The following is a 23,843-nucleotide window of genomic DNA, read 5'->3' as shown; positions in this document are numbered from 1 at the left end:
GGATGTAAGCTCAATCGTGAAAAATAATGCAGAATTGTTTAATATAGGAAAATCACATCTTAAGAAAACTCGATTGGTAAAATTTCCCAACCAGGTGATTAAATTGTAATATCCGGGTGATTGTAGATTCTTACAGAGAAATACATAGAAACAATAAAATTTAGAATTTTTAATCTGAATTCCAGTTTTAAGGTAATATTTCTTTCAGCTGAGTAATAGGATTTTTAACACTCAGTAAAACGTAAGAAATGTGTAGTGAAGATAGAAAAAATATTGTATTAATCTATTTCTTTTAGAATAGATAAATTTAAAAAATGCTGTGTTTAAATAGGCTTCAACAAATGACCTTAAAATAACCTTGGTATAATTTTCAAGGTCAATGGCATAAATGAATAAAATATCCCCTTTTTTCAAAAAAAAAAAACTTTTCAATCAATTTTTGGTAGGTAAAGATGGGAATAGGAAGAGAAGAATATATGGTAACTTACTTGCCAAAGGCACTGTTTCTCTTAATTTAGCCTTCAGGGGTTTATTAAACAAGCTTTTTGTAGGTTTGTTTACGTCTATATGAGCAATCTATCCATTTTAATATCAAAAAAAGAATGCTTAACCCTTTATGACCAGCGCACAATAACTTTTGTTTGCAAACATGTTTTCAAAATTTCCCATGAGAATGTGCGAGATCACTAGATCTAGATCTCACTCACTCCCATTGAAATGTCAAAAACATATTTACTAAACAAAATTTATTGTGCGTTGAGCATTAAGGACGAGAATGTCAAAAATTGAGGGTCAGAAAAAATCATTGTTTCTAACATTTTAGAGCAAAATAAAACTTTAGAAGGCCGTAGGAAAACTTTCATTTTTGGGTCACCAGTGACCCAATCGTCCTTAAGGGGTTAAATCCCAGATATTTACAATTTTTACAAAGTACATAATGTCAGTTTTGAGGATAACAGTGCCCAATCCTAGCTGAGACTGGAAAATCGGAGGTTTTTAGATTGTAGAACATGAGCTGGAAATCTGTACCATTTGTATCTGAATTACCATTGAACGGTTTTAATTATTTATGCCTCCGGCACAACTTTTAGATCGTTAAAATTTCATGAAAGCAAAATTCGTGTCCCTTTCTTTTTATCGAAGGACTTTCATGAATCTATCCCACTCTTTTCAACTCGAAATTAGACTGAACTAAATTTAATTTAGTGTGATGTTAAAAGGAAGAAGAAGAAGTGTATGAAATAATAAGATAGATATATGCAAAACTTTTAAGAAAGGGATGTGAATTTCTATTTTATGAAATTTTCCCGATCTAAAAGGTGTGCCGGAGCCATTAATAATTATTTTAAATAAAAGAATTGACTAATGCTTTTAGAACTTCTAGGACCTAGCAAACTTTGAGAGGCCACCGCTAGTGGGGTCTGATTACGTTTCAAGAAACTATGAAGCGCACCGTGGCCTTTATTTTAATTATAAATACTCAAAAATGCAATTTAAAGGAAAAGTTGTATTAACTTTAAAAATTATTTTTGATCAAAAATTCCCACAGTAAGATCGAAATTGAACCGTAAAATGTTCTACTCTCTTTTGTGAGTCATTCTGCGGTATAGAATGCAAATAATCGTTTCTTTCACACGATTCCTCTTCAAAAAAAAACAGTACAGAAAAGGCGTAAAGGGGCAATGAATTAAAAAGTACTAGTGTCTGGTTAAGATGTTTTGTACAAATATTTACTATTTATTCCCCACATATTTCCCCAATGATTCTTCACCAAGAACTTATGCAAAAAACAGAAAAAAAAGCAGCGTTAAGAACACAAAACACAAAAGTTCATTATCTCTCTCCTGAAGAGAAGTCTTTTGTATTTCTTTGTCCAATGATATTTAATGACAATTAACACGGATTCTCACACAAGAATGTTCTGACTCATAAATTTCATAGTTTATGCTTAGTGTTTTGTTTTTCTCTTTTTCGCGCCAAATATCTGACTGGACATCATGGGAGGGACTGAACTATTTGCTGTACGAAAATATTTTTGGTTGAAGAAGAAAAGTACCGATATTTATTGTTTATTTATTCGACAATTTTAATGTTTGTCGCCACAAGAGAAGAATTTAGACTTTTGCATGAATATATTAAAAAAAATTGTTTATTTTTTTGAACTCTGCATGCAAATGGGCAGCGGTTAAATGTAATTGACCGCTATTTCACATTTTTATGAAAGATTTCTCCTGAAAAGAAATTGACCCTGAAGTAAGAATATTCTTTTAATAGACTTATTGATTGTCAATTTAAAAGGCATTTGCTTGATTTACTTGTAATTTGTTTTGTATTCTTCATGTTGAGTTCTGTAGCAATTAATGACTCATTTATTGAATAAAAATATAAATCAATACATTCTGCCACGCGTTTCTAAGAATTTATGTGTTTCTGCAATTTATGGAAATTCCACATTAGAATTGAAATCTTGATACATTCTATGCTCATACTTGATTTTATTTCATAATATCTCGTGCAAATTACTCCATTAAGGAAGATCAAGCTATTTTTAGATCAAATGTATTTTATTGCATTCGTATTTGGGCATAATGTTTTGACCTTTCTTTTTAATAAAGACAAAACCAAATGGATTGGTTTTAAGAAAAATCCAGTTTTAATACTTTAAAATAATTTTATATATTTCCTTATTTTATCATAAACCAAGTAACTTGTATGAAGAACTTCATCTTCAGTTGTTTGTTTTAGGAAAACATTTTCTAAAATAAAATTTCCATATGCAAATTATTTACCTTAACCAGCCAATTGAATAAATTAACCGATGTACTAAAAATAAACAAAGATCGCAAGAGAAAATAAGAACACTAAGAATGTACCTTTTCAGGAATTTTTTTTTTAGTATTTCTCAGAGGATTTTACTGTTCTATACATAAATCGCATTAAGGTGAGATAATTAACCAAAAATTCAAGATTATTGACCGGCTTATGGTTGCTCAATGTCCAAAAACAGATTGGCATTAGCATAAGAATTTTCTTTAAGGTGGATTATGTGTGAATGTGAAAAGGTATAAAAATGTAAACAAGAATAGAAGATATTTTCTGTAGATAAAACAATATTAACCCTCAATTGCTTGCTTTGGGAAATTTTTGATCCGGATGAAGCATATATGTTTTATATGATTTTTTCAAGATATAGGGGAGACCGGGGTACCTATAGCCAGGGGTAGAATTAGTCAGTGGATTTTTCTCGTTTTTCTTAAAATGTACATAGAGCAAAGTATTTTTTAATGAAAGTAGGAACACATCCCCATATTCCTAGAAATATTTATAAGTCTGATCCAGTTATCCTACAATTTAGAAGCATTTTTATAAAATGGGTATAAAATTGTAATTTTGATGGTACAGTTTTTAGATCAGCATTTGGTTTTCTGAGTTTCTATGTCAAGATTTCATAGTTTTACCTCGTTTCTGGTTTAATAAACCTAATTAAAAATATTTTTCACTTGGATAATAATTATCCAATTTTTTAAATAAGATTATGAACACTGAAGCAGCCCTCGGGGCAGTTGTAGCCACTCTTCCGTGGCGGGATAAAACTATCAATGATTTTTCAGTAATACATGGATAATTGTTAGACGAAAAAGTACTATTGATATTCCAAGCAATATTGCCATTCGGATGAAAAATTTGTGAAATACATTTTTTCAGGATATTTTCATCAATTTTACCGCATTTACAAAAATGTCATAAAAAAGTCGTCTAAAGCCTTTTTCTTTAGATTTAAATGACATATTTAGCATCAAGCGAAACAATATTTGGTATTTCCAGTTTTAAAATTTCGTCTGGAAAACTGGTGGCAAATAGCACCCCGAAAGTGGCTATATCTACCCAGGCCCGGGGCAAGTGTAGCCAATGTGTCACACTTTTTTCATTATCCTCTCTAGAAAAACTCAAGGATTTTAGAGCCTTGGACTACACTTTTTCTTACAGCCAATATCCTAATGCTACTTATGAAATATAAAAACATTAGACAAACCTTATCATTTTTTCACAAATCACGCGCGAAAACAAAGCTTCATTTGCTGGATAATTCTACCCCTATCTCCCCTATTAGTCTAACGACTAACGCCACTAACTTTTATCAAATGAAGTCTTTAGATTTCGAAAAGCCGTACGGATTTTCATTACTTTTCCTTTACGGAACACTTACAAGCTTAAGTGATAAACAAATAATGCCCAAAGCACAATAACTTTTATTTTGTAAACATGTTTTTGATATTTCAATGAGAGAGAATAAAATGTAGATCTAGTCATCTCTCTCTCTCTCATAGAAAATTTTGAAAACATGTTTACAAACAAAAGTTATTGTGCGTTGAGCATAATGCCCATCGTACAATAACTTTTGTTTTGTAAACATGTTTTTGACGTTTCAATGAGAGTGAGTGAGATATAGATCTAGTCATCTCGCTCACTCTTATAGAAAGTTTCGAAAACATGTTTACAAACAGAAGTTATTGTGTGTTGGGCATAAAATTGCTCTGAAAATCATGCCTAGCGCACAATAACGCTCGTTTGTAAACATGTTTTCGAAATTGCCTATGAAAGTGAGCGAGAAGACTAGATCTAGGTCTTATTCACTCTCAAAGACAAGTCAAAAACGTATTTACATAACAAAGAAAATTGTAATGTCCTATGCACTATGTAAACATGTTTTTGACATTTCAGTGGAAGTGAATAAATTCTAGATCTAGTCATCTCGCTCTCTCTTATAGAAAATTCTGAAAATTTATCATAGGAGAAGCTGGGGCAATAGTAAACATGGGGCAGTTGTAAACACCGTTGTCGGAACTACTTGGAATTATATCGATCATTTCTTCAATAGGCAAGAATCCCTATAATATCTTACGATATTATATTAGGTTCTAATATATTAGGTCAAGCAAAAAATCTCGAGCCCTTTTTACCTTTTAACTCTTTCGTCTCCTTTGGGACTCTGGGTACCCATGGAAAAAAAGAATTTTTTTAGACTATTTAGAATCGATAAAATTTCGATTCTTGTGGATGATTACAAACTATAAGGATGTCCAAATCTAGGATATTTTTTGCAGGATCCCAATTAACTCCTGAGCTAAGATATTCTTGGTCAAAAATCGTGAATTTTCGATTTTCTGCTTCCTTGCAGATATTGTGACTTTTTTGATATTTCTAGACCAGAATAAGGAAAAACCTCTCGGGGCCAATAAGTATGATAACTAACAATTACAGATTACATAAATTCGAAAAACAATTTTTTCATAAATTTTCAAAAAACTTGTTCAAACTTGATGGGAATTCTCATCCGCATAAATCTAGAGGTCAAATGTAAGGTTATCCCGCCAATGTCCGCCATTTGCTTTTTGACACCAACCTTGTAAGAAAATTCCAAGCGGGAGCGAAATTTTTGCCAATATGGCCGATAATTTTGACATTTGGCAGCGAGGGAGATTGCTTTCAGGGAAGTTTTTCCTATTCTTCCAGATTTTGGTGAATTCTGATTGTCCAGGAAGTGTTTTTTGGCTCTTGAGAAAGCTTAATGTGTCTGCAATAATATCCTGTTGAGAGAAATGTGTTTTAAAGTGTTATTCTGTGAAATATTTTGAGGTATCTGTTGGCAAGGAGGAGCTGGGTGTCCTTTTTAGCACTTCCTGGACATCCCACAAGATACTGGTCAATAATTCTTCTTGTTTTAGTGATCAACATTGTAAAGGAGTCATTTGACATGCAAAAATAATTCACAAAATTGATATTATTGGCTTTTGGAAAATTGAAGTTTGTTCAAATTTGTATCCTTTGCGTTCTTTAGGGGACGAGAGTTCCCATGAGTTTTCCAATTTCCCAGAGGCGGAGAAAATTCTTTCTCTACAAAAGTATCATATTTGACCACTAAGACTTACAATAAAGTGAGTTTTACTGAAATTCGTTCGCTGGATATGTTGTGGTCCGGACAATTGGGTCACCAGTGACTCAAAAATGAATTTTTTCCTACGATCTTCTAAAGTTATGCTTGCTCTAAAAAGTCAAGAAAGTGATTTTTTTACTTCCGATTTTTGACCTTCTCGTCCTTAAAGGGTTAAGCTTTATTTCAAAGATGAAAGTAATATCATTGAGAAAAAAAGAGGGTGCGATTAACTTTTTTTCTTCGTCATTGTTTAGTAAAAATTCTTTAGATATAATTTGAAAACTTCTCAAATACAAGAAAAATACGTGAGTGTAAAATACTTCTATTGGAAACAAATTAATCCAAATGGAGACAAGGGAAAGTTTCTAATTGGAGACAAACAGTGTAAGTGAAACCGTGACGAAAGGCTTCCAAAACCTTGTTGAGTTGCTCCTGAGTGTAGGATTTGTTCTTATTCCTGGTCTTTTGTCCTTTCCCATCTAAAACAATAGGAAAATCTCTCCAAAAAATCATATTTCCGGGGTTTCCTATTGAAGCATTTGCAGACACTTCAGAAAAACCCTTTTGTTCACGAAATAGGTAATTTATTTCACTTGAAAACTTCACGTACCGTTAGCAATAAAAATTATCACTTAATTTAACTAAAATTAGCCAGAAATATGACATAAATATTAAACAAAACGAATAAACATCAGTCACCTCATTGTGTTTTTAATTGTAAAACATGGTCGATCGATGAAAAATTCCATGGTGAAAAGGTACACTTTTAATTTTTCTGAGAAATTAACAAATTAAAATTTGTGAATATGAATGGATTTTCGCTTTATTTGGAACAAAATTAACTAAGTAATGAAACTGTGGTATAGAAAATATATAAATATAATAATTTGGTTCTGTATTTATCATGAAAACAGTGACGTTTCCATTTGGAGTAGCGAAAAATTTCCATTTGGAGCAGGTTTTGAATTAGCTTAATTTACCCTATGCCAGCACCATAAAGCACTTTTCAAAATGTATTCATCTTTCGTAATTGATGAGAAAATAGAAAATAAAGCCATATGGCTAAGGCTCGTATAATCTAATCTAAAGCCTTCCGCTATTTGTATTATTATTTTTTTGCTTTACCCAAAGAGAGATTAAAAATTTTATTTAAAAGTGATATATATTACTGACCTTACCGAATTTTACTTAATTAAATGGTCAAATTTAAGCAAATACCAACCATTTTTGTTGCGATAATAAAATATTATAAAATGTTATTTGAAGGTCAAATGGGGGTTAAAGAAATTACCATTTCTTGCTCTGACGTCTTTTTGACGTAGATACTAAAGCCCCGTGTCTAAGCAATATATTGTTTTTATCCACAAAAGTCAATCTTTCCAAAAAAAAACAAATGCCGCTGTATATGGACCTTTGGCGCCATAATTTTAGTTTTTTTGGGGAAACAGGAGACTTCTTTCAGGAGAGCAAGAATGTGCTGGGAGAGATGAGAAAAGAAGAATTTGGTTAAAAAAAAAGAGGTCGGTGACTAATGAATTGACTTCAGAAATGGAATATTGACGTCACATGGCTATTTGTCCCCAAGGAGGCGCCAATTTTAGCACCTAATTTCCATACATTTCACATTTTGTGCGTCTTTTAAATGCAATCTTCCACTTCCAGAGATTTTGGTTCGATGGACAGAGAGGCAAAGATGGAGAGGTATGTGTGTTAAAAAAAAGAGAGAAAAGTCAGAGAGAAACCTTGTCCGTCCTTCAGCATCAGCTTCTTAATAAATATGGCAAAAAAATGTAAATTAATTTAGTAATAACACATCACGATGATATAATTTCAGACTTAGCTGTAAAGTGTAACTATTACTTTTTAAATTTGTAACAGTTAGATATGGATATATTTTTTTAAATATGTGTAAAAGAAATGATGCAGGTAAATTGAGTAATAATGATTACTTCATTTTTTTTTAAAGCAATGTATCTTTTGCAACAAATTTACAAAAAAAGAGAATTCTTTGAATATTCACGTGAATGTGAATGAAATAATATAATTATTTTTTTCCTATCTAATTACTAATTAATTTAAAAATGAAAAATAATTAGAGAAAGATTAAGAAAACCAGAAAATATCTCCTCACTGAAGTAATAATCACGTTAGCTTGTAATGTTTTCAGAGGCAGAGTTGGAAGCAGATAGTCTGCTGTGTAAGATTTTTCTGATGATATCCATTGGAATTATTATCTATATTTGAAACTCTAATTACAATGAAGAGTTGAATGAGTCACAAAGGTACAACTGCTTAAAATAATTGCACTTTTTTGATTGTCCGGGATGAAAATAAGGAAAACACAATTTTAAACCGATTTTTTATGTAACAGAATATTTTCTAACTTTCTGGTACAATAGAGCACTCGCTCGACTTTGTGAATGTCCTAAGTTCAATTCTTCTTTAAGTCCAGAAATAATCTGGCGCAAAACGTGGGAATATCAGTACAAATAAGGGCAGAATCACATTGACAGTAAAATGCTCGCCGTAGCCTCAACGTATTTCGTTAATTTATGCATTTTCATTGCAATTCTTACGCAAATTTTCCATAACCGTATTACCTTATCTCATACTCGGTGGCACTAGGTGAAAATAATACAAGAAAATTGAAGAAATAAAACGAAAATTCGATAAACGGTGAGCAAAAAAACTATACGATTAATTTCTCTTACAGTCTTTTTTGCTCACCGTTTATCGAATTTTCGTCTCATTTCTTCAATTTTCTTATATTATTTTCAGCTAGTGTCACCGAGTATCAGATAAGGTAATACGGTAATCGAGAATTTGCATAAGAATTCCAATGAAAATGCGTAAATTAACGAAATACGGTGAGCATTTTACTGTCAATGTGACTCTGCCCTAAAGCCGACATTTGTAGTTTTTCAACTCTTTTTTTTTAACGTGTATCAATCTCAATGGCTAATGGATAAAGCGCTGGATTTTTCGTGCAGAAGACCTTGGCTTGATCCTTAATTGAATCACGTCCAGTTAAAATTTCAAAAAAAAAATACACAGTCGAATTCGTACAACTTAAAGCAAAATATACCAAAAATGCAATAAAAGAATGAAGCGGTACACAGTGATTATAATAATAAATCCCTAATTTTTTCTTAACAATCTTTTAAATTGAATTATCTTCAAAGTCATAGAAGGATTGAGACGTATGCCCACCAGCGCATAATAACTTTTGTTTGTAAATATGTTTTCAAAATTTCCTGTGAGAGTGAGCGAGATGACTAGATCAAGCTTTCATTCACTCTCACTGAAATCTCAAAAATATGTTTACAAAACAAAAGTTATTGTGCGTTGAGCATTAAATGCTCCTTAATAACGGCTACACGAACCTGAATAATATTCCATTTCCAATTCAAAATTGTAAAGAATACACATGCATTCTTATTAGATGAGATTCTTAATAATCTCATCTACTATAATCCTAACAAAATTTCATGTCGTCCGATTGAGCTCAAACTTGGCCAAAATGTGTGATCACGAATATATCGCTCCTTGGAAATTACAAGGGGCCAACTAATTTTCGGCCATTTTTCAGGAGACAGCATGAAAGATTCAACATTGTATAAATAATTAGCTCAATTAAGTATGTTAATAAAAACAATTTAATTCTTTTCTATTTGTATGAACATTATTATAAACATTATAAACATCGAAACATAGATATTTTTACCTTTCAAAATATGTTTTTTTTTATGAGTTAGCTCTTTGTCATTCTAAATAATGCGCAAATTTTCATAAAATTAGAATGACATGGGATCAACTTGCTTGAGTTAGTCCCTTTTTTCACAAAAATTTGAACGATCTATTTTGTGCCCCTTGACTTCAAAATAACCGTGCAGGCGCAATCATAAAGAGTAAAATTTTGAAAAACTTTTCTAATAACGAAATTTATTGACTTATATCATCTGAAATTTTATTAAATTCTCTGTCTGAGTGCAATAAAACCTCAAAATCGCCAAAAAGTGAGTTAGCCCCTTGTAATTTCCAAAGGAGCGATATGAAATCTTGCAAATTTTTGCCAAAAAACTTATTTTCTCAACAAACTGATGATGATATCGACTTGGAATGTTCTGAGTACCCCCCCCCACCATAAGTTGATCCAAGGAATCCAAATGTCACTTCAATTTCATCCCGACGTCTATCCTCCTCCAGAAACCACTCTTTTAGGAATATCTGAAGAACTAAACCATCGATGCTTTTCATTTTTGAATATATTTTAGAGACCATCCTAGCGGACATTTCATCCATACATTCCAAAGATGTCCGACCTCTTCTTCTTGCACATGCTAATAATCTGTTCAGAAGAGCAGAATTTCTTCTGATAAATTTTCTGACAAAAATCAAAAAATAAGGCATTTAGAGGTATCGGAGCAGGGTGTCTTCTATGGCAAAAATGTAGTCCTAAGTGGAGTCTATTGTGTGCTTAAGAGAGTTACATTAATATTTAGTTTAGTTTAGTTTATATGATTTTTCAAAAGTTGCTTTCTTAGGTCATTTTTGGGAGATTTTAGTTTGATTTTGTTTTTCCGCCCCCAAGGACTTTTTGAAAAAATATCACATAATTTTCAACTTGAAGCATAACTACTTACCTTTCCAACGGATGCCCATTTGTGCGTTTAACACTTCAAAATTCTTGCAAAAGTCGATGAATAAAAAAAAGTAAGATGTCTAAAAAAAAAGTTTCTTCCATATATTATACCCTTTGAGTTCCTCTAACGAACAGTCCAAGTGCGAGAATTGTGGGTCACTCCTGGTCCCAGCAGTAGATGGTCAAAAATGAGGCTGCAAAAAGTGTCTTCTTCGACATAAATGGTTCTGGATGACCATGACTTACCCATAGCCAATTACATATACCAGATTCTGAAAGCTAATGAACCAAGCTTTCCAACAATAGTTCACTCATCCAATTATGTTCATCAGGAGCTAAGATATACCACTCCAAACTTTTTACCTCTTCTACTGACAGAATATATGAACTCATCTAATATATTCATTGTTCAAATTTTTGTGAAACAGGGGACTAACTCAAGCAAGTTGATCTCTTGTCATTCTAATTTCAGCAAAATTTGCACATAATTTAGAACGACAAGGAGCTAACTCATTAAAAAACATATTTTGAAAGGTAAAAATATAAAAGTTTCGAAGTTTACATTAGTGCTCATACAAATAGGAAAGAAATAAATTGTTTTTGTTCATTCATTTAATTGAGATACTTATTTACACAAAGTTGAATCTTTCATGCTGTCTCCTGAAAAATGGCCGAAAATTAGTTGGCCCCTTGTAATTTCCAAGGAGCGAATTTATAAAATGAGACAAAACAGCAAAATCAGAAAAAAAAATAATTAAAGAAAATTGTGACGTATAGGAGAAAAATCAAGAACAGATTCTTGATCGGGGGACTCGACTCTACCAAACATACCATGTCAGATCTGTGTGCCAGAAATCGTGTTGCATAGTATTATCACCTGAAAATTTTCAAATTTATGAGAGAAACTTGACAACAAATTGTTGGGTGATTGCTTTTTTTATGTTATGAAAATGATTTTGCTTCTGATAAGAATAGAGGAAAGTGTCTCGGATAAATGTGAAATAGAATATTGTACGAGATTAAAGGTATGATTCATGGCTAAATTTTCGGTAATAAAACGACGAAAGTATGTCTTGAACCTCCGTTACGTTTGGTCCCTTATTTGCCAAAAAAAAGTAATATCTCGAATACTATTATTAAAATAAATTAGGAGAAAGAGCCCATGCTTAGTACGATCTCAAGCTTCATGACTAAATTTTTCCTATGTTTCTGAATAAAAATGCCTCCGGAATATTATTTTAAAACTGGGCAATTTCCTCTAGTTTTTAAAACACGGGTACGATCAGTCACATTTATTCAGAAACATAGGAAAAATTTAGCTATTATGAAGCTTGGGATCGTACGAAGCATGGGCACTTTGCCCTACTACTAAAATGCTAGGGGAAGATTGCAAAATAGTAAGGAATCAATGTGCATTTCTATTACGAAAAAAAAATAATTAAATTCACACCAAAAAAAACGGAATTGGCGACTAAAGCGCCACTAGCGGTGCTCCCATGAAGTTTGCATATCCCACAAAGTTATATCGTTCATTAAAAATGTTTGACCTCAAAGAAATTCATGATCTTTTAAGCAGTTCACTGACCATTCAACTTTGTAAAATTAAAAAAAAATAAGTATTTTCGTCTAAAAAGTGTCCTAGCTCCAATCTAGAGACCTTCCAACTCTGCATGTGTGAATGATTCTATTTAGTTGAAAAAAAAAACACATTAATGTTACATTAGTCTGTGATAAAGAGGAATTTACGAATGATGGAGAAATGCTAACATTTAAAACATGAGCACATTAAATTTATTACTGAGAATTTTATCAGTCTCTTTAGATTAGAAATTATCCAGTGTTACGATGATAATGATGATGAAGAAAAAATTAAGTTAAAAAACAATTTAAATGGTCTTTTACTTGTCTGGTGGATCTGGTGAAGTCTCCTCGAGGCGAACAATTGGCTGTCCATCGAGTTTCTTGATGTTGCGAAGGCGTTTGACCATCCTTTCGTAGTATTCCTCCTCCTCGAGATCTTCCACGAGGGGATTTCCCTGGAAGGAGAGCTCCTGGAGGGTTTGATGGCAGGCAATCCGGTCAACTTCCTCCCAATTGCGAATGAGATTGTGAGTGATGTAGAAGACACGAAGTTTGGGCAGGTTTTCCAGCCCAGTGAGTTGCTGGAGGCTGTTGTAGCTCATCCAAAGCTCCTCGAGGGTCTCTCCTATAGCTTCCAATCCCGCCAGGGAGGAGATATTGTTCCGTGCCAGGGAAAGGATCCTCAAATTCTGCATTCCGTTCAGTCCGGAAATTTTTTCTATTGAATTGGTCGAGAGTGAAAGCTTCTGGCAATTGATAAGGTCTTTTAGGTGCCCATCCATCTTCTCAATCGGTGGCCATTGGAACTGTAGCCCAATCTCTTCAGCCTCCTTGGCTTGAGCACCATTCTCCTCTTCCCAGAGCTTCAGAGCTTCTGCGATGGTCGTCATTGCGATTGTTGGCGTTGCTGGGATACAGGAAAACAAATGGCGAAGGCGACTACGATTAAGGAAGCCCTCAAACGATGGGAGGAAAAATACAAAGTCAACCCGGCTGAGGCCAAGGATGTCGAGCTGCAATTCCAGTGGCCTCCGATTGAGAGAATGGACAACACTCTAGCTACCCTCACAGCCTGCGAGTAAGTCCTTTATGCCCAATCACCAAGCATCTGACTTACCTTCCCCCAAAAATTCAGATTCCTCAGCCTCTCGACCAACATGATCGACAAGATCTACGGACTCAACGGGATGAAGAACTTGAGAATCCTTTCCCTGGGACGGAACTACATCAAGCAAATCTCTGGCCTGGAATGCGTATCGGAAACTTTAGAGGAACTCTGGCTGAGCTACAATCTCATCGAGAAGCTCAAAGGAATCAACTGCCTCAAGAACCTCCGCGTCCTGTACCTCAGCAACAACCTCGTGAAGGATTGGGCTGAATTCAATCGTCTGCAGGAATGCCCAAGTCTCGAGAATCTCCTCTTCATCGGCAATCCTCTCATGGAAACCATGGAGGAATCCCTCTGGAGAGCAGAAGCCACGAAGCGTCTGCCGCTACTGAAAAAGCTAGACGGGGAAACGGTCCTCCGCGAAGAGGAAGAACAATAATTTAGACATGGAAAATATTTATTTTCTGCTAAAAATTTTAACAATTCCTCAAGAAAATGCCTTCAATTAGCTTTTGGTGTCTTCCTTCTCCAGAAGTTCCTCTCCATAGTTTTCCGTCTTCATGTCATTGAGACCCAGCTCCTCATTTTGTTCAAAGCTTCTGGTGTACTTTGTGATCTTCAGAGCATCATCCATAGCGTCTCCATCTGCCAAAGATTGCACATAGCTATTCCCAGCTGGATCATCCAGGATCAAAGTGATTTTCTTCCTCCCTGCGATTATTTCTCCCAAAGTTTCGATAAATCTAAGTGAGACACAGAAGAGAGAATTCTTATTGTTATTCAAATAAAACCAAGTAAAATACAAAAGATAGTGGTTCGTTACTGAGATAAAATCTCCCTAGGATAAGGTGGGGTAATTCAGAATCATGTCTATTTTGGAATTTAGCGAACTTTTCACTGTTTCAGATGGACATAGAGAAAAAGAAAGCCACAAAAGAAGTACAAGACTTTACATTCGAAAGTACTTCTTCGTTATCTTCTTCTCTTGCCATCTAAAACTATTTAGGAGAGCTCGACGTTCCAAATCAGACATAATTCCAAATTACTTCATCTTACCCTAGATGTGTCTTAGCTAAAACAAAAAGTCCGGAAATGTTCAAAGAAGTAGCAACGGAAGAAACATAGCTAAAGTTAGCCGAAATCCACCCGAAAAAAGTTTTGTGTCTTGGCTGACCCGAAACTAATAGGCCCGAAATAGGCCTTTCCGTTATTTTTTCATGCAAAACAAACCCAATTACATAGATCAGCGATAGATACCCAAGACAACAACCTTTTTTCGGGTGTCGTTGAGATTAACGGAAAAATGATTTTTCATGAAAATTAAAACAAAAACGCACTTGAATTGTAAAGTATCGGTACCTAATGTTTTTAATCAAAGGAATTGATTCAAATGTAATTCCGTATGGAAAAATGCATTGGAATACTTTTTTCATAGGAAATGATTTTTTTCGGGTCGCTGACATTAATGGAAAAGTGAATTTTCATGAAATGAAAACGCAAACGCACTTGAATTATAAAGAAATTAATTAGGTAGTGAAATTTTTAATCAAAGAAATTAATTTTAGTGTAATTTTGTATAGAAGATCGCATTAGAATATTTTTTTCAGTTGAAATAATTTTTTTCGGGCGCGTCGCTGTGATCAGCAACAGATAGCCAAGAGAGCAACCTTTTTTCGGGTGTGTCGCTGTGATCAAGTGCCCGAAATTTTGCGGGTGTCGCTGGGATCAGCGATAAACTAATAATTTCAAAAAATAAACATGAAAACGCACTTGTATTAAATAGAGAAATTATGTTTTTAAACAAAAGAATTAATTCCAATGTAATTTTGTCTATACAAATTTATTAGAGTATTCTTTCAGTTGAATTATTTTTTTTTCGGGTGAGTCGCTAAAATCAACGCCTGAAATTTTTCGGGTGTCGCTGTGATGACAAAGTGATTGCTAAACAAATAAAATGAAAAAGAGAGTGAATCAAAAGAAAATTAACAATAATAAAAAAATACACTTATCGTTAAATTTAGTTTCTTTGTCATTGGGTTTCTTTTGCATGAAAAACATAACGGAAAGGCCTATTTATTAGCCAAGATACCCACCATTTTTCGGTCAAATCAACCAATACGTACTATTATTTTCATAAAATCATCAAGTAAAGGGATTTCAAGGGCAATTCAATGAATTGCATTTTCGAACTCATATGATATGACAAAAAAAGCTCAAATGGCATTGTCAAATTTCGAACTCAAGCATGAAAATACCACGAAAATTACAGAATTGACCTACTGGAAGAATTTCTTAAGCCGTGGACACAAAAAAATTCGATGAACTGAAAACATCCCTTCTTAATGTCAAAGAAGATTTCAGCTTTTGTAATCCACCCAGGTACATCAAGACTGGCTCTAAATTAGATTTTAAAACACGTAAAAGCAATTTCTTTATCAAAAATGACCAATAAGAAAATGTACTAGTTTTTACAAATAATTTGAAATCATAAAAATCGTCGTAGAAATGGATTTATTAAAAATTCTAAACAGAAAAAGCTTGTATAAACCTTCCAAAGAAAATTTTACAGAACATTCAATCTACTCTTTTCAGGCGTCTACACATTGGGAGCAATTTCCCCCTACAACGATGCAGGGAATTTCCTTCAAAAAAGCAATTATTGACAAAAATGTCTCCCAATGTGTAGAGGCCATTAAGGAACCTTTAGGCTAAACTGAAAAAAATAATTAAAAAAAAAACTACCCGAACCACTATAAGCCCTATTTTAATCCGATTTTGACTATTTTAAATAGTCAAAATCGGATTAAAATAGGGCTTATGCAGATTTTTCGTCTAAAGCTTTTTGGAACTTTTGGGATATTATTCTTAGGATCCTTAGGATAGAGGGGTGACCAAGCGTCCCAGGCTTTGTGAAATGTTCGAACTCGTCACTTATTTGCTATACCTCAAAAGTGTTTTCACATCATTATCGTTTGCGGGTTCTCAACCGATTTGAACCAATTCATAAATCACTCAAAAGATCCCCCAAAATACTTTTAAAAGTAATAAATTTAATTTTCATATAAAAATTAGTTATCGACTACACTGAGAAAAAAGGGCGTGCGATTAACTTTTTTTCATCATAACTTTAACACTTTTTAGGTGTAAAAATATATCAACATTTTTTAATGTTAATTTTACACCTTTTTTAGGGTAAAATTAACATGAAAAAGGGTAGCTTTAACCCCTAATACACCTAAAAAGGGTAATATTTACACCGATTTCGGATCAATATTGCAGGATAAAATAATCATTTCCGGAACGTTATTTTAACTTTTTCGGATTTCTCTCAGTGTAGAAATCCCTTTGCGGGAAGGCCTAGTTCCTATATGGAATATTGTGGCAGCATTATTATTATTATTAGTATTATCCCCAAAAAGAAATGTTTTTCGAAGACGAAGAACAAGAGTTTTCTAGAAAATTAATTGTATAATCAAATCTTTATAAATTTACGCTTATTGAAAAATCAATAAACTCCTTTACTAAAATCTTAAACCTTTATATATTTTGAAGAAAAAAAAAACTAAAACACAAACTGTTGAGAAAGTTTAATTTTTTGATCCATTTCTTCACCGATTTTGATGATTTTGACATAGAGAAAAAAAATCAAAATCGTTCTCATGGATTTGAGTAGCTTTTCTTGAGGGTAATTGCATTCAAATTTGAGAATTTGGTCCCAAAACAATTCCATTTAAAGCATAAAAGCTTTAGACTTTATTTGAAAAATCAGCATAAATCCAACTTTAATCCGATTTTGATTATTTTAAGTGGTTCGATTAGGTTATAAACTTTTTTATTAGTCTTCAAAGAGTGAATATTAGTATACTCAGAAAAATAATCGAGTAAAACTTACTCGAATCGATGTTGAATTGACTCTTTTTCGTTGTGATTTTCGATTAACTATATTTTAGAGTTGATTTTACTTCTATTTAGGTGTAATATTCGGAAGAGTTGTTTATCTTTTTTCCTAAAATTTACATGACAAAAGAGTGTAAATAACTCTTTTTAAGACTGAAAATAACTCATTTTAATAGTTAAAATAACTCGTTCCAAGAGTTAAAAAATCTTTTTTGGAGTTAAAATAACTCTTTCAAATCCCAAAATGGATAGATTTTGCAATTTTATGTTTTTTTATCATTTTCTTTATTAATATTTTCTTGATCTTATGTTCCCTATGTTCTGAGCAAAATATCACGTATGATGCACGCACATGTCTTTATGAAACACATTCATTTCTAGTTGATGTTCCTTATGAACTTTGTCACGCGAAAATACTCTTGACTGAAGTATATTCTTAGAACGAAAACACTTAAGCATATACTTCAGTCGAGATGAAATTTTACATCGAAAAAGAGTTATAATCACATCGATATCCGACGAATTAATTCAACTCGCATGATGTGTTGTTTCAACTCTATTTACAAAAATTTACAACGAAAAAGAGGAACAATTACATCGATATTCATCGAGTTAATTCAACTCTACCATAGAGTTGTTTTAACTTTTTAGGTTTTTTCTTAGTGTAACTATCTTTTTGAAGGAAAAGGGATCAAAAGTAGCATAAATCTCTCTTGGAAACATCCTTGAATCCAGTATATACATCGATTTTTATTAACTCGAATTATAAGACGAGAACATTTACACAAACATTTTCCAAAGCATTTTTTCCAATTGAATGGAAAATGCTTTTTAGTCTGAAAGGCTTTTCTACAAAGTTTTTTTCAAAGAATTTATTAAAAGTTGAATGCTAAAACAATTTTAAATATTTTGGGTAAAACTTGAAAGATTTTCAAAAAAAACTCTTCCAAAACAAGATTATGGCTTTCTTTGGGAAAAGTTGATCAAAAGCTTCCCCAAATTTCTCCCAAAAATCCATTTTGAAATTTTCAATATTTAGTAATCACACACTATCAAAAAATCTATTAAAAAAAAAACGAATAGAATAATTTAGAATTTAGACTTTCAAAAGCTCATTAAATTCAATAAGACTTTTTCATTCATCCAACTGACCAAAATCAGATTTCGTAGAATTAATATTCACAAAATATTCACAATCTTATACGCAAGAAAATATTCGAATATTTTCCTAAATATTCGCAATATTCAAATATTTTCGCAAATATTCGCAATATTAAAATATTTTTGCAAATATTCGCAATATTCACGAAAAAGTACCAATATTCGCAATATTCCCGTTGGTAAATGTTTCCTTGCATTCATCTGTAAAAACAAAAATAAGTCATTTCCTTACCTATCCAACTTCTGCTTTGTAGTCTCATCACTTGAGTCGACAAAGGTATCTCCTCCCTCACTCAGCTGCTTTTTGATGGCATCAAGGATACCTTCGACGGTAGTAAAGCGTCCCCCGAGAGCACTTGGTCCCACCTCGCAATCAATCTCCGGAATGATGAGCCCACAAGTATCTGACTTGAGGACATCACGTGACAAATCCTCCCTTCCTTCGATTTTCACTTCAATTCTCACACCAAACTCCTCAATTCCACTCCCGGACTTCACTTCATTCGTTTTGCAGCCACAGACATCACAAACTGTGGCCATTATCACGACTTCCTTGAAGTGCGGAATGCTAGTCATCTTCATGTTGGTCTCACAGGGCGAACGGCATTCAGGGCAGAGTGTGGAGAATTGCAACACTTCACCCAGAAGCTCCTCCAGAGGCCATTCATCTTCCTCTATCATCTTCAGCAAGAAGTTCCCTTCGTCACTCTTCTTGGCCACTTCTGCCTTTGTATAAATGCCCAGCTGATGATTTTGCTCCTCTGACCGCACAAAACGAGTGATTGTCAGCTGCGGATCTGCAGCTGGAGCACTGGGATTCTCCACATGGCAATTGCCAGTGATATCTTCAAGAACGAAGGTAAAAGGCTCTTTGCCATCTTTTAGCTTTGTCAACGACTGACAAAATGTATCAATTTGTTCAGCAACTTCCGGGTGATTTTCCCGTCGAATTTCCTGCTCCTGCTGCAGTCCCTTGATACTCCTCTCGAGAATACCCTCAATTGTTGTAATCTCGCCTAAGGAGAGTAAATACATTTGGAAGGTGTTGTATATACGCAATGGAAAGGTCGATCTACCTAGATAAACTAACTTCAAACTCGAGCAAAACTACAGAATTTAAGTCTGAAGTGAAAACATCTCCCAGGAGCTGAGTCCAAATTCACAAGCGTGACCAGATAAGTTTTAGACCGGTTTACTGGTTAGTAAGGGTTGTCCCGAATTTAAAGACAAGAAAACAAATGACTCTCTTTGAAAAACTATAGTACATATAAAAACACTATTTATATTTCTTGAAAGGGTATTTCATTGTGATTCAAATCCACTTTATGGTTTTTTATTCAAGTGGTTTCTCCGCGAAATTTTCGCACCATCTTCTTTACTCCCCTCATAGAGCGCCCACAGAGCTGGAGTAAGTGTAAATAGCCGAGACAGCGACAATTGAACAATAACCATTTTTTTTTACACTTCGTGTCTCGGCTATGACCATTTTTTTTGGTAATTATTGAGGAATTACCATTTTTCGTTCCGAAAGCTCCTGGCATACTCCGAACATTTTTATTCGCGACAATTGTATGAATGATCGTTTATTTTTAAATCATTAAACCGCCAAATTGAAGATCTAAGTACTTTGAAAATTATTCATTGATAGAAAATTCTTCCAGGAATGATAAAATATGCTGAGTTTGTTATAAATTAAATCTTGGTATCGTCGGTTGCCTCAGCAACTGTGCTAACTGCATCTGCTTTATGTCTGCATTCATTGCAAACGCCGCGCAGCGATGCGTTGCTTACTACGAATGCTGACACAAATCAAATGCAGTTAGCACAGTTGCTGAGGCAACCGACGTAATATCAAAATTGTTTACAATTTTCGTAATTCTAAAATTAACACTCTGATTGTTATTATTTGATAACAAATAATAAACTTAATCATTAAACCAATATTTTATTTAGGGGAGACTGGGGCAAAAAGTCACAAAACGGATATTTTATTTTTTTACAAGCTTCTCGAGCGCTTCAAAATTTTCTAATTAACGCAGTTTTATTTATTGCTGAATGAAATTTATTGAATGATGAAATTTATTGCTCTACAACTTTGTGAAAGTAATGTTCATCTATTTTGTAAGGAAATACGTTTATCGAGCCAATTTCTAAAAGGTGATTTTGTGACTATTCTCAAAAATGCTGGGGCAAATAGTACTAGACATTGGGTATTTATCATATTTTGATTTGCTTTATTACAGGCTTCCGTAAGTTTTAAAAAATACCTAGAGGACATATTTTCATAGAAAAATTATTCATCTACACCTTTGTAAAACACCGTTTTCTCTGCGAGAAAAGTGAGAAAACGAGAAAAGCGCTTTTCACGCTTTTCAAGCTATTTTAGAAAAAAAATACACAAAAGACTGCAAATCGTTTGACCAATGCAAACAACAAGCGGCGAGACATGATAATGACGTTTCTTTTCGTCGTGAGACATCAGAAATTGTTTCGCGTTTTGTTACATTTTGCTCTATACCTTTTGTTACTTTTTACCCCAAATGGCCATTTTTAATAAAAGAATTTGTGGAGAAAAGAACTTTTGTGAAATTCTAAATCAGATAGCGGATTCGTATTCAAGAAATCCAAATTATTTAGAAAATATTCACCATTGCATCAATTTTGGAAAATAAGTAGGTAATAATTGTTATCTTCTGCAAGGAAAATATTTCAAAAATAGGGCTAAAAATTTCGATATTTTTTATTTTCTAAATTCCTTGTTCGACTTCTAAGAAACTTACGACATTGAAGAAGGTCTATGGAGGCTATCTATAGAAAAAAAAATTGAGCCGCTATATTTTTTACCCTGGAAGATATTGAATTTTGAATTTTTCGATTTGTGACTTTTTGCCCCAGTCTCCCCTATTAATTTAATTATTTACATATTTATTCTTTATTATCCTTAACTCTTTCGCGTCCCACTTTTATTCAGCAGATGAATTCATGTAAAATTAAGTTTTTCCTAATGCTTTATGATCAAATATAATAGTTCTGAGAGAAAAAAATTTTCCATTGCGTGAAAACTCGGAAAAACCCCGGGTCATATATGACCCTATTGTCCTCAAGGGAAGTGTATATACCATTATCAAAATCTATATCACGGGCTTTTTAAGAGTTTTTTTTTTGCTTGAAGTTGTTAATTTGGCCAAAACCATGGCAAACTGGATTGTCTTGATGAACACTGTACTCCTGGTGTTCAAGGAATCTTCCTGGTAATCCCTTGAACAGTCACTGTCACAATATTTTGAGTGGTAGGGTGGAATAACCGGCTATCGCCATGTTTAGGAAAAAATTAAATTCATTTAATCATAACTTTTGAATCCTTGTTACAAGATAAGTCAAATTTCACCATTTCTCTTTCCTTGTGATCACTTTATTATTACTCTCTTTAAATGATTTCTCTTCACTTTTATTTGAGAAATCAAATTATGGGGCTTTTGCAGAAAGTAAACAATGCAGATTTGACAACTGAGAATGTACGAAGTGAAGTTAGCGTCGCCTATTGAAAAGATATGGCGACAGGTGGTAAAATCAATTCCAGAATATTACCACTTCTCGCCATGCCTCATTTTTATACAAAAATAATATAAAATGAAATATTAATTGACTAAATACAAATTTTATGTATTCCACAAGTGCAATTAAATATTCAATAGACAAATTATTTACCCAAATAGGTATTTTTGGCCTGATGAAAATTTGACGACACTTAGTACATTTGGTAAGAGATTTTGGATTCGATGCACTTGCTTAAAATATTGCTCTAAAAAGTGATCAAAATCGTGAATCCAAAACGAATAATAATTATTTTTCAATTCTATGCGTAGAAGCAGAAACAATACAAAAAAATTGCGACTCATTTATTTCATAAATTGCGAAAAATAGCGATTTCAATGTAAGTGGCGAGAAGTGGGGCACTGGCGAGAACTGGTGATTCCACCCTATTTGGCAAAAATAAACTTATCCACATATTTATTCACACACAATACAATTGCACAATATGAGACGCTTGCAGAATACTCTAAAATATTGCAAAATATGTTATAATTCATCAGATATAAGATGGAATGTCCAGGAGCAAGATGTCCAACCTGCATTTCACGAAGGTCCCAACTACATTTCGCTAATGTTTGAAACGAAAACACTGTTACCCTTGGAGACAATAGGGTCATATATGACCCGGAAAATTCTACACGCTTTTCTGGAAAATTGAGAGTAATTTATTAGATCAAAATATGCAATATACAATCTTTGGATATTCTATTTTGTTTCTAAAGAACTTTTTGCTGAAAAAAATAAATTAATATAAAAAATTTTGAAAAAGAAAAGTCATTAGGGTCATATATGACCCTAATGACGCGAAAGAGTTAAGGACGGTGAAAAACTGTTTTCCAATTATTCACCGGACGCGCTTCGATCAAGGATCGAACCAAGGCCTCTGCGTCCGTCACAAAGCCAACACACTTTGCCCATTGAGCTACCGAGACCCCTCTGAACTGAACGCAGCGCCGTGCAAGATCTGACAAAGCTATAACTTTCAACTGCTTAATAACCTAAACCTAAACGCAGATTTTAATATCTTTCATGAAATTTATGTTTTCTAAAACAGGAAATAGGAATCCTTAATATCTTACACATCTTACCCGGAAATTCTGCTCACGAAATTCACTGAAAAAATCTTCTTTATAGATAGATGCACGTGTTCATTGTTCGACAAATTCTTGGAGAGTGATCAAAATTCAGATAAAACACACGATCACAACCGAAAGGACCGGAAATAAGGACGAAAATCACCGAATTTTAGGACACCCCTATTTTTCGAAAATCGAAATCGCGATATCAAAGACGATTGGATACTTCCACGGAGATGTCCAACAACAATCGATTTTTGTGCAAAAATCTAAGAATTTTCCTACCTTTCTGCGACTGGGAAGGTATCTCAAAGTCCATCTCGACAATCTTGATACTACTGTAGTCCGATTTGACTACTTTCCTGTTCAAATCCTGCGGATTCTTGACTTCCAGCGTAATTTTGCATCCCCGGTCTGCAATTTCACCTCCAGACTGAATCTCATTGTTCCGGTAACCACAATCTTCGCACTCAAACGACATTAGAATGACTTCTCGATAGAATGGGATCTTGGTGAGCAACAACCTCGTGGTACCCTGAAGCGAGAAATTGCAAAAATGTTCCAGGAATTCCGCCAAAATCCACAAAACTTTGCGTGGAAACAAAAACAATGCGAGGAAGTGGGAACTTACGTTTTTCATGCAGTTTACGCACAAACTCTCAATTTCTGTGGCTTCTGGTTCGGGGTCCTCAGCGGTTAGATCACGAAAGATGGGTTTCTTTGGATTTCCATCCATTTTATCAGCGTTTTATCTCGGAAATTTGGGAATTTCACCAGAAAAACAAATTCAGGTTGCACACGTTGTGAAATAAAGACAGCTGACTACTGGCATGATAGTCGCCATGGGGA

At 33.6% G+C, this 23,843-nt stretch overlaps 4 protein-coding genes across 12 annotated transcripts in view; 2 read left to right on the top strand and 2 right to left on the bottom strand.

Annotated features, from left to right (window-relative positions):
* Positions 1 to 9,910, top strand: part of LOC129798227 (cell growth regulator with RING finger domain protein 1-like) — a 92,284-nt gene extending 82,374 nt beyond the window's left edge. For all 9 annotated transcript variants that reach the window (XR_008751394.1, XR_008751398.1, XR_008751392.1 and 6 more), the window contains one exon: positions 7,598 to 9,910. The gene's annotated coding sequence lies outside the window, so the exon portion shown is untranslated. The remainder of the gene's footprint in view (positions 1 to 7,597) is intronic.
* Positions 9,911 to 12,475: 2,565 nt separating this feature from the next.
* Positions 12,476 to 13,048, bottom strand: LOC129799795 (dynein axonemal light chain 1-like). Its single transcript, XM_055844015.1, has one exon. The coding sequence runs from the start codon at positions 13,046 to 13,048 to the stop codon at positions 12,476 to 12,478; it is 573 nt and encodes a 190-aa protein (XP_055699990.1).
* A 36-nt stretch (positions 13,049 to 13,084) lies between these two features.
* LOC129798237 (dynein axonemal light chain 1) lies at positions 13,085 to 13,712 on the top strand. Its single transcript, XM_055841274.1, has 2 exons — positions 13,085 to 13,236; positions 13,294 to 13,712. Exons 1-2 carry the CDS (start codon positions 13,085 to 13,087, stop codon positions 13,703 to 13,705), a joined length of 564 nt encoding a protein of 187 aa, XP_055697249.1. The 3' UTR covers positions 13,706 to 13,712.
* Positions 13,706 to 23,827, bottom strand: LOC129798223 (zinc finger protein ZPR1). Its single transcript, XM_055841252.1, has 4 exons — positions 23,626 to 23,827; positions 23,280 to 23,529; positions 18,557 to 19,340; positions 13,706 to 14,009 (listed from the first exon to the last, which is right to left on the bottom strand). Exons 1-4 carry the CDS (start codon positions 23,728 to 23,730, stop codon positions 13,772 to 13,774), a joined length of 1,377 nt encoding a protein of 458 aa, XP_055697227.1. The 5' UTR covers positions 23,731 to 23,827; the 3' UTR covers positions 13,706 to 13,771.
* Between the last annotated feature and the right edge of the window lie 16 nt (positions 23,828 to 23,843).

The sequence above is a fragment of the Phlebotomus papatasi genome, chromosome 1, assembly GCF_024763615.1.
Source record: "Phlebotomus papatasi isolate M1 chromosome 1, Ppap_2.1, whole genome shotgun sequence".
NCBI classification, from domain to species: Eukaryota; Metazoa; Arthropoda; class Insecta; order Diptera; family Psychodidae; genus Phlebotomus; species Phlebotomus papatasi.
Note: the sequence above shows the minus strand (reverse complement) of the source record. Positions and strands in the feature narration are given on the sequence as shown.